General features: G+C 39.0%; 1 protein-coding gene across 2 annotated transcripts; it reads right to left on the reverse strand.

The window, feature by feature from the left end:
* Positions 1–1,520: 1,520 nt before the first annotated feature.
* On the reverse strand, positions 1,521–6,176 carry LOC310724065 (exosomal polycystin-1-interacting protein-like). 2 transcript variants are annotated; one of them, XM_083537833.1, is made up of 3 exons: positions 5,945–6,138; positions 5,346–5,381; positions 1,521–3,042 (listed from the first exon to the last, which is right to left on the reverse strand). In XM_083537833.1, the coding sequence occupies exon 3, from the start codon at positions 3,007–3,009 to the stop codon at positions 2,359–2,361; it is 651 nt and encodes a 216-aa protein (XP_083393959.1). In that variant the 5' UTR covers positions 3,010–3,042; positions 5,346–5,381; positions 5,945–6,138; the 3' UTR covers positions 1,521–2,358. The 2 variants fall into 2 exon arrangements, with proteins under 2 accessions (XP_083393959.1, XP_083393958.1); XM_083537832.1 differs by lacking the exon at positions 5,346–5,381 and having other exon boundaries at positions 5,945–6,176.
* Between the last annotated feature and the right edge of the window lie 4,296 nt (positions 6,177–10,472).

A 10,472-nucleotide genomic window follows, 5' to 3' on the forward strand; every position in this document is an offset into this window, starting at 1 on the left:
TTTTTACTTTTAATTCAGTAGATAATAATAACAAAAATAATAACAAAAAATACGGTAAATTTACCTGTACTTATGTAAAATTTCATTGATGTAACAGTACTTTTTTTTACTTAAATAGAACATTTCATTACTTTTTCCACCTCTGCCTATGCATATCTGTAAAGCCACTTTGGGTTTAAAACTGAATTGAAATATGAATGCCCGAGTGGCTGAAAAACTAATACTGTTTTGGCATATTGTTTAGTGCAGACGTCTCAAAACGTTTCATTTCAGGGAAAAAAAAATGCATTTCTGGCCAGGAAAAATCCCCAGATTACTCATTTCAGTAGTCACTAATGGTGATTTAAAGAAAAAAAAGAGCAGAATCTTGCCCAAGATTTCCTGGTAATATTAGTCATTTTAAAATGACATAATCAGGGCAATGGAAAGCAAAACTTGATGCCGCAGTGCTCAGAAAGAAAATGGTTAATTCCTATTCTTATAACGATCCCGCCAAAAACATGGACGGGTATAGAATACATGACATGTCTCCTTTTGCAAATGCACCCAAACAGTCTAGAAATAAGAACAAGATTGAGGGCCGTGGGCTGAAAATAAATAAATATATCTGCTTATCATGCGACAGAACTAGAATTGACTTGTATTGACTTGTAATAATAAATTAAATGTAACTTTTAATGGATCTGTAATAAATAACAAAACACTGAGGTCTAAACTGGAATAAATGACTTCTGAATGTCTTGTATTTAAATAAGATTCCACTTTAAAGCAGTTTTATTACTTACTTATTTATTATTACTAGCAGATGCTAAATATGAAAAAATTCAATCCTAAAAATTCAATGCATGGTAAAATTTTGCAACCTTTCTACCGCTCTGCTTACTTTTTATAGATCGTAACCAATAGCGACGTGCAATACAAAGCACAAATTATGCATGCTTAGACATTCCCAGACATTCCCGGGACAGGGCTCTAGTTGGCCTGAGGTGACCTCTGTTTTGGTTCTTTGTTTTAAGACGAGAGAGGGAAAAAAAGGCACGAAAATGTCATTTGGAAAAACGTTTGAAAAATCAGGACCAGCTTCATGTGTCATCAAATGTACTTTTGCACAATAAATTGAATTGTTTCTCATTGTATTCTAAGTTTTGACCGAACCAGAAAACATTGAAAATAAACCTGCATTAGTTAAGCAGATTACGGGGTCATTTGGGGCATTTGGGCATATATATATATATATATATATATATATATAAATAAACATAAAAAATGCAATTTTAATAACTGTAATAATCAGACAATTAGGGTGGAAATTTATTTCTCATTTATTTAAACCCTTCCCGTGGGCTCACCACCTGCAGGAGGGACCGTAAGGGATGGTGCTGTGAGGATTGGGCAGCAGTCGAAGGCGGGGGCCTGCTTAGACTGCTGCCCCCGCGACCCGAATTACAGATAAGCGGGAGAAAATGAATGAATGAATGAATTTATTTAAACCTAGATAAAGGCCTTTAGTCGAAAAAATTTTCTTTACATTCGGATTTAATGTTAAATCACGTGCTAAATTTGTACATCAATTTTCTCTATTTACATCCCATAATAATACACTTGGTCACCAGATACAGTTGCAATGCCATCATCGATTCTTACACAAAAAAAGGAAAATGATCCTTGTATACAATGTTTTGTTAATTAAGTGCTAGTAGTGCTAGTAGTTGGAGAGAAAATATATAGAAATTTTACTTTGTACACTTATATTATAGCACTGGTTCACATGTAAACCAGTTAGAAAGTCATTCTGGCGATTAATTGGTGCCGCTAATGATAAATGATATTTATCCGAGCGTGCAACCTCAAAGGAAAAAGGAAGTGATTCTAAGTGCCTTCTGCCCTTTTTTTTTTTTTTTAGTATGGTGGTTTTGGTAGAAAAATCTGAAAGTGGAGGAAGTATTTCCTTTAACAAGTCTAAAACCGCACCCTGTTTACAAAACGGTGCAGGATATTGTATTTTTTTCTCTGTTTTGTAGCCATGCGTGAGAGTGAAGAAAAAGGTAAAAGAAATGAATTAAAATACAGTTCACTCATGAAATCCTGCAATGCAACAACAGGATCATGTGCAAATGTACCTCAGATTAGACGTATTGTATGAGGTGGTATCAAAAAGACTAGTTTTGTAACACACCAACAGATGGCAGCACAAGGCTGCACGCACAGTCACAGAGAGCACAGACCTTTTTGATACCACCCCATATACTCATAAAGCGCTTATAGCCTGTAGGGAATGAATCCAGTGTAGAAAGAAGCCATGTTCTCCATGTTCTCCATGTTTCTCAAAAAACATTTGATCAACCCTAGAGGCTCCCTTTAGTAAATGAAAGTTAGGATGGATGGCTTGTGGATCTTGTCTTGGTCAGTAAGCTTTAAATTGGTATGTAGAAGGAAAGGGAAATGCTGCATCAGCGTCTGTAGCGGTGGCCCAATCACACTGTAAGCCTTCAAGTGATTGTTCAGGGACCACAAGTCTAAAAATGCAACACTGACATTCCCATTTTGGACATTCAGCCCGAAGTCCAGGACTCTTTCACTCTTGTATTGTGGCACCCCATTGTTGAAGAACTGAAGCTTCCTGAGACCCACGATGGTGAGATATTGAGAAGGCCCCAGAAGTGACGTAGGGCTACACAGAGACAGCTGCAGCTCCGGAACCCTGCTACCATTTAGCAGCTCCTTTAGGACCCAGGGCTGCCACGCCCACACAGTCAGCGTCTCGGCCTCCAGGGTGCCAGGCGACAGAGCCGAACGCCAAACGGTGCCGCAGCTGCACATTAGGTTGGCGAGAGCTTCATCACAACTGCGCACCTCCGTCGCACAGCTGCACCCGCACAAGCGATCAGCATGGTCCGAGCTGTCGAAGACGAGGGTGATGTTGGCTTGGATGGGATGCAGAGATTTAGCAAAGTGTAGCAGGAGAAGGAGGCACGAGATATGCCGTAACCGCAGCATCTTCACATCCATGCCAGGCCTACATCTTGATCCACTTTACATTTGCTGGAAAAGAAAGTGTGATAATGATGGGTTACTACAATTCTACAAATCGTTCACATTTCATTTATGATGTACTATGATGTACAGCACAGTACTTAAGTCCATGTTTAACTACTGAAAAAAAAATTGGCCTCTATTTTTCTTCTATCTGGACCGGTCTGATTCATCCTAATGACCTAATCTAGATGGAGTTCTCTTTGATTAGTGGCTGCAGGTCAGGAAGGTTCCACATGGACAACCTAAAGATTCATGAGATGTTTTGCTGGAGAACTTTAAACCCAAGAAGATCTGGGATGGAATCAATATAAAGAATGGAAAAGAATGGACGTTCGTTGTTTCCCAGATAAGGATGAGTCTGGTTCTTCACAAAGAACCCTTTGGCTCACTAATTAGCAATAAACTTATAGTAACTAATATCTGATGCTGATCTAGAAATTATAAACGATTTATTTCTGTAAATCTGCTCTTGGGCGAAGTACGTTATTAAAAGCGCCAAACAAATAAATATTTAATTAAATTGACAACCCCAATTGCGAAAAATGTTGGGTAAAATGTCCACTGTAAATAAAAACAATATGACCTGCAAATCTTATAAACCTATATTTGATTCACAATCAATAATAGAAAGCATATCAAATGTACCATTTTAAGGAAAAAATAAGGCCATTTTAATTTGATGGCTATAACACCACAGTTGGAACGAGGGGCAGCTAAAGCCTGGAAAAGAAAGTTTTCCTAAAATGAAATACAAAAATCATTGCATGGGCTCAGAAACACCTCCAGAAATCATTGTCTGTGAACATGATTTATCATGTCATCCAGAAAATGCAGATCAAATCTCTAAAATGCTGAGAAGAAACCATATGTGAACATGATCCAGAAATGTCGAAGTCTTATCTGGGCCAAAGCTCAATTAAAATGGACAGACGCAAAGTAGAAAACTGTCCTATAGTCATATGAATCAAAATTTTTTAATTCCTTTTGGAAACCATAGACACTGTCCTCCAGACTAAAGAGGAGCGGGATCATCTATCTTGTTATCAATGCTTAGCTCAAAAGCCTGTGTTTTGCATTGTTTGTAAGATTTAAAATCACATTCTTGATATCACCCAAATGAGGATGGGTTCCCCTTTTGAGTCTGGTTCCTCTCAAGGTTTCTTCCTCATAACATCTAAGGGAGTTTTTCCTTGCCACAGTCGCCCCGGCCTGCTCATCAGGGATGAACACACATCATTGACTTTAATTCTTAAATTCTGTAAAGCTGCTGACAATGTCCATTGTGAAAAGCGCTATAGAAATAAACTTGAACTTGCATATTTCAGCAATACAATGCTAAACCGCATACAACAGAATGGTTTTATACAGTAGTAGAAGAATCTAGGTGCTAGCCTGCTGTCCAGACTTCTCCCCAATTAAAAACATGTGGCACATCATCATGTGGAAAATATGACCATGGAAACCCAGAACTGGTGAGCAGCTTCAATGCTGATTCTGGCACAAATAGGATGACATTCCTCTCTCAAAACTCCAGCAGCTGGACCCAGACGTATATGGACTGTTGTTCAATAAAATAAAAAAAAAGGGATGCTGCACAGTGGTAAAGATCACCCAGTCCCAACCAGAGTCATCAAATGACCACATTTTTTTTTTCTTAAAAACAGTACGAAATTGCAAATCTTTGCATTCTGTTTTACTTTGTAAATATTTCCCAAATTCTTTGGAATTGAATTGTCTATTTCTTTTATTATATACCCAAGATGTTTGTCTTTACTGATCTATTATATTTTCCCACTTATTTGTATGCGAGTAAATGGTCTATTTTGAAAGCTTTTTCTTTTTTTCTATACAAGCCTTAATCCAGTTCCAGCAATGACAGTCCTCAAAGACAACCTTTTCCCTGCATACGGGTTCTTACTACATTTTATTTGCCGTTTTGCTCAATGCTAAGGGGGGGAAAAAAAACTTGTTTTCTGAGACATTCTGTACAATTGGACTATAGTAACTAGCATAGCTGGCCAATCAGTTCTTAAACTGGGACACACTTTCCTCAGTCTGCTTCATACAGAAGAAACACTGACTCTGAGAAACATCTCTACGCATCCATCGTCTCTGTCTGCTTCCCTTTTTAAAGGTTTCAAGGAAGCAAGTCAGACTTTCCATTGCTGCCACTGGCCTACAAGGACAAATGGGTTAGTCAGTCTGAATGAATCAACATGTGACATGATCACAAAGAATCCTTTACTGCCTTCTGCTCGGGGATTATGTAACCGTCGTCAAGGCTAACGTTCACCCTGGAGAAAACCCACCTTAGGAATACGGCCTCGATTATTTACGACCACTCACTGCAAGACACAAAGAGAACCAAACGTGAATCTGGACCACAATAAATCTTTGAAATCACTAATAAAAAAAAGGCATTCTTTTTGACAAATAAAGGATTTCAATAAAACATCTATCCTGACAATAATTTCACTGAGGTCTTTTGGTTTAAGTCTTTTAATATTTTATTTGATGTTTGTCTGCAAATGATGTAGTGGTATAGATGTTTTTCTCAGCAAAACGGTCTATGAACCGAAAACGTTCAGTTTTGATTTCTGTCAAAAGCCTTATATATTTAAAAGGCATCTGTTCTCTCAAACCGGAAAACGATGGCAGACAGTCAGCTGACATCATAAACACCCACAAGCATCCACCCTAATGTCCACAGTCCCACCCCTCTGTATAACCACTGCACACTCCTAACCATTTGTTCAATACATTGGAGAATTTAATGGTCAGAGCACATATAATAGCGAGAGAATAAGACAACAAATCATCAATGCATTGCATAAAGTAATACAAATCAAAGGCCTCTAAAGAAACACTATAGTGATTACATAATATAACAATATAACAAGAAACCCACCATCAATCCTATTTCCTCCAACAGCAGTTGAGTTTTGAGGACATTCTGGTCTTGGCTGCTTCACGCCTCAGCTCTTATTCCCTCTCCTTTCCTTCCTTTTTCCTTCCCCTCTTTTCCATCTCTCCTCCCTTGAAATCCCCTTCCTGAGGCCCCTCACACGATCTCGCTGGTAATGAATGTTGACACACTGTGGCCTGGACACACCACACTTATTGCTGTCTTCCAGCATTAAAAAGCGAACAAAGCTTTTCAGCATATATACTGCCATCTTGTGGTTCTAAAGTGGGTCTGTATGCACTAGGAATGAGAAGATTCACGCATCTGCATAAAAGTCAGTCAGTTTCAAAAAGTGTGCAATGGATGGATACAAAGCATTGGCATTGCAACGCATCAAGTTGAAATCGGATCGCACTGCATCGTAATGGGGTGAATCGCAGCGGTAGCTGCTCCAGATGTAACTTTCGTCGACTACGTGTCGAGATGCAAATCGCATTAGAATCGATCACACACGAATGAACCACCAGGTATGAATATACTGAATGCAGTTTAATAGGAACACCTGTACTTCTGCACTTCACTTTTAATCCACACACTTCACATTTTTTCCACATACACTTTACTTTCTGTCTACACACTTCACATTAAGTTCACACACAATTCACCATTATATATAGAAGTTATCTGACAACTCCGATGATCCACCAGGGATATAGAGTTCTACTGCCAAGTTTTATGGCGTCTGAGGGAGGACTGGATCTGTGGCGCGCTAGTTTTAAAACCTTTTGATACCGACTTTTTTAAAGCAAGTAAAAATGAATGTAAAGGAAAAAGTCAACAATGATTATTTGCATCTGTATGGATTTTCACCTTTGTTTTTTTGTTTTTTTGGTCAGAATGTTTATTCCAATCACTATTCATGTTGAACATCTGCACGTTATACGTAGGCCTTTTCTACTCCTAACCACCAGGGGCAGTGTGATTAACAACTGGATATTCTCCTGTGCCACAGATGCCAAGAAACATTTGTTGAAACATCACTGAAATGAAATATTGCAGTAATAGTTCACCGTCCCAGTATCGAGCCACCCTGGAGCTATAGGGGCTTAAAACCGATCTCCCAGGTGCCCTAAAGATCACTCAGTTGCAACTGATCCATGCGAGACAACCCCTGAATGGCACCAGTCCGCTCGTTTCGGGGAGTTAACGGCTCCATGACCTGTTCTTCTTCCAGTTGTTCTTCTTGTTGTTCCGAAAACACAGCAATGAAGCAAAAGTTCAATCAATTAGTGACATCATTAAAAACATGAGAAAATCTCTTTTTGTTCAAATAAAAACAGCCATAGATGTGCTTTTACAAGCGTTTACAATGAATTAACTCCTGGCTGGGCTGGTTATAAATTAAGGAAGAAACTCCTGACTCGAACTCGCCGCAAAGCCTGTGTCCTTTTTGCCGTCGTTGAAAAGAAGGTTTTGGGCTCATGATCATTTGAATAGAAATCAATCAGTGTTTGACTCATTAATATCATTCTATTAATAGAGCGGTGCACTGAGAGTAACTCAAATGAGTGCACTGAGAGTCTTTTCACATAAACCGAGTTGATTAAGTAAAGAGTCTTGTGACAAAAATGATAATAGGAACGGTATAGTTATAATGAATCATAGTACTTTGGATACTTAAGTACATCTGAAGGCAAATACTTTTGTGCTTGTTCTCAAGTAAAAGTTTAAAGGGGGCACTTACTTTTACCTGAGTCATATTTTACCTGGTGCATAAGTGGTACTTTGTCCACCACTGCAAAAAAACTTTTCTTATTCACACAGGAGCATCTCAGCCATGTTTGGAAAGGGGGGAAATTTTATTATTAAGTATACTAAACCAAATTATAAACGCAACCCTTTTGTTTTTGACCCCATTTTACAAAAACCCTATTGAGCGCTTCTCCTTTGCTGAGACAATCATCCACCTCACATGTGTGGCACATCAAGATGCTGATTAGATTATCTCAGGCTGTTCACAATAAAAGGCAATAAAATAAAGTATTCAGGACAGATTTTACATTTACACCATTTAGCAGATGCACTTATCCAGAGAAGCTTTCAAAAAAAGGGTAAGCACCTGGCTCGAAAGCCCAGCAGTGACAGCTTAATGGTGCTGGGATTTGAACTCACAACCTTCCAAACGTTGACTTAAAAAAGTTTAACTTTCGTTCTTGGGTCCTGCAGGTGACTTTTTCCCCCGTATATTCCAATGAAACACGGCATTAGAGTACATATTGTACATATGAGAGTTTTCGAGGTTTGCGACTCGTATTGCTCTTAAAATCAACGTTTCTCTTCTACCTGGGTTGTATTTTTGTTCTCGATGTACTTCGTTACGAGCTGATCCAGCTTCCTCACTTTGAGCTTCAGGACAGATATCTCGCTTTGCATCTGAGCAATTAACCTCTCCTGGCTCCGATTCCTTTTCTTAGACTGCTTCGGATCCTGAAAACCAAAGTTATTTTTCTTTTAGATTCACATTCACTCATTGAGTCCTTTAGGTCCAGTTACAGCGTACTCTTCTGTCTAAAGGACCATATCGCCTCCAAATTTGACATTTTTGTCTCTAAGAGAAGAACTTGTGCAAGGTGATGAACAGGAGACAGGATGTTAGCAGAATGCCTTACACCCACAGTCAAACAGGTCATAGAGGTGGAAGCCTCCATGACCTGTTTTATGTTGGTGTTTGGGGGTTCTAGAGCAAAGAGGTTGGGGATTTATTCCAAGTAAAGAAAAACTAAACCAAGATGGCTACTAATCCATACTTCAATTCTATTCCTACTGTGAACTGGCTTCAACATACAAAACAACACTTTGTTGTTCTCTATGCTGAAGACAGTTGTCCAAAAAGTCCTGAAAGTAATAGTTTTCACCCCCACAGAGCCCTGATCTAAACATCTGGAATTACATACAGAGACAAAAGGATTTGGAGATTTTGAAAGGGAGAAATTCCTGACTGATGGAATAATGAATGAATGAATGAATAAAGGATGTAAGAAATGGATTTATTTAGATATTAAACTTCTTTAACTTGAGTGAAAATGTCTAGTCAGCATGGATGGATTTATTTAGATATCAAACTTCTTTAACTTGAGTGAAAATGTCTAGTCAGCATGGATGGATTTATTCAGATATCAAACTTCTTTAACTTGAGTGAAAATGTCTAGTCAGCACTTTTACTATTAAAACATTAGTATCTGTACTTCTACTTAAGTGAAGGATGTGTGGACTTTTCAGGCCAGTGGTATAAAAAATAAATATATAAATAAATGAAATGAATAAATAACTATCTTGTGTGTTTCTTAAATGCAGACATCTTGTTAAGTTGTGCTGAAACAACTGTTAAGTGGGAGACGTTTTGTACTGCGCATGTGCGCAAATATTGTAAGTGGACGCATTTGCGCACATGCGCAGTACAAATCGTGTTGACGGTTACGGATCGAGTAATGACAGTTTTACCAATCGTGTTATTTTTGCTATTTAAAAATTTTCTCCTAAAGCATCAACAGAGGATGTTTGAGTAGTACCTCAAGATTCCTGTTCACGGCTCTTAGTGTCCGGTTCCTGTTGTTATACTGCATCGTAAAAAAAAAAAAAAGGCCTGTGGCGACGGATGCGCCTATAAAAAAGCCCACAGTAACGCCAGTGTACACCAGGGGGCGCATTACATCCTCCAGAAATAAACGTATTTTAAAATCGCGTGCCGACATGATAAAACGTGATTTATCCGTACACTGCAGGTCGAACGGTAAACTGCAAGTCCGTCGTTTTTCTCCACGCTTTTGTACGGCGGCCCTTCGGTGACGTCACAATAGCATTACGTCACACGTCTAACAACTCTGTGAAGTTAACATTTGTTGTACGTGTGTGTGTGTGTGTGTGTGTGTGTGTGTGTGTGTGTGTGTGTGTGTGTGTGTGTGTGTCATTTAGGTGATAAACAAAAAGCAGCAGATGCGGGTAGAATAGTGTTGAACCTTAATGACATCTTCAACAGAGGTGCAAAATGTAGGTGGTAATGCATCTTTGTGACAGGTGGATGTCTATACATCTGAGCGGTGACGTGAAGAACACCGATGATCTCTTCATCATGGCACCTGTTAGTGTGTGGATATATTTTTAGACAGCAAGTGAACATTTTGTCCTTAAAGTTGATGTTAAAAGCGGGAAAAATTGCGTAAGGATTTGAGCGTCAAATTGTGACGTCTAGATGTCTGGGTTAGAGCGTCTCCAAAACTGCAGCTCTTGTAGTATGTTCCTGGTCTGCAGTTTTTAGTATCCAGTGGTGGAAGAAAGGAACAGTGGTGAACCGGTGACAGGGTCATGAAGGGTCGAGGCTTATTGATGCACGTGGGGAGTGAAGGCTGGTCCATTTCCTGCTTTTTTCAAACCACTGGTGTATCATTTCCTGGCTCTCACACATGACAGACGTAGACTAGTTTGCGGAGATGATAACGAGCAGGGCAGAAGGCAGTAAGAAGTCTGGGGTTAA

The sequence above is a fragment of the Silurus aristotelis genome (genome assembly GCF_946808225.1).
Source record: "Silurus aristotelis genome assembly, chromosome: 3".
Lineage (NCBI taxonomy): Eukaryota > Metazoa > Chordata > Actinopteri > Siluriformes > Siluridae > Silurus > Silurus aristotelis.

Bases quoted from the DNA above. Each gene is read 5' to 3' on its own strand.
- LOC310724065 (XM_083537832.1), bottom strand. From the start codon at position 3,009: ATGGATGTGAAGATGCTGCGGTTACGGCATATCTCGTGCCTCCTTCTC.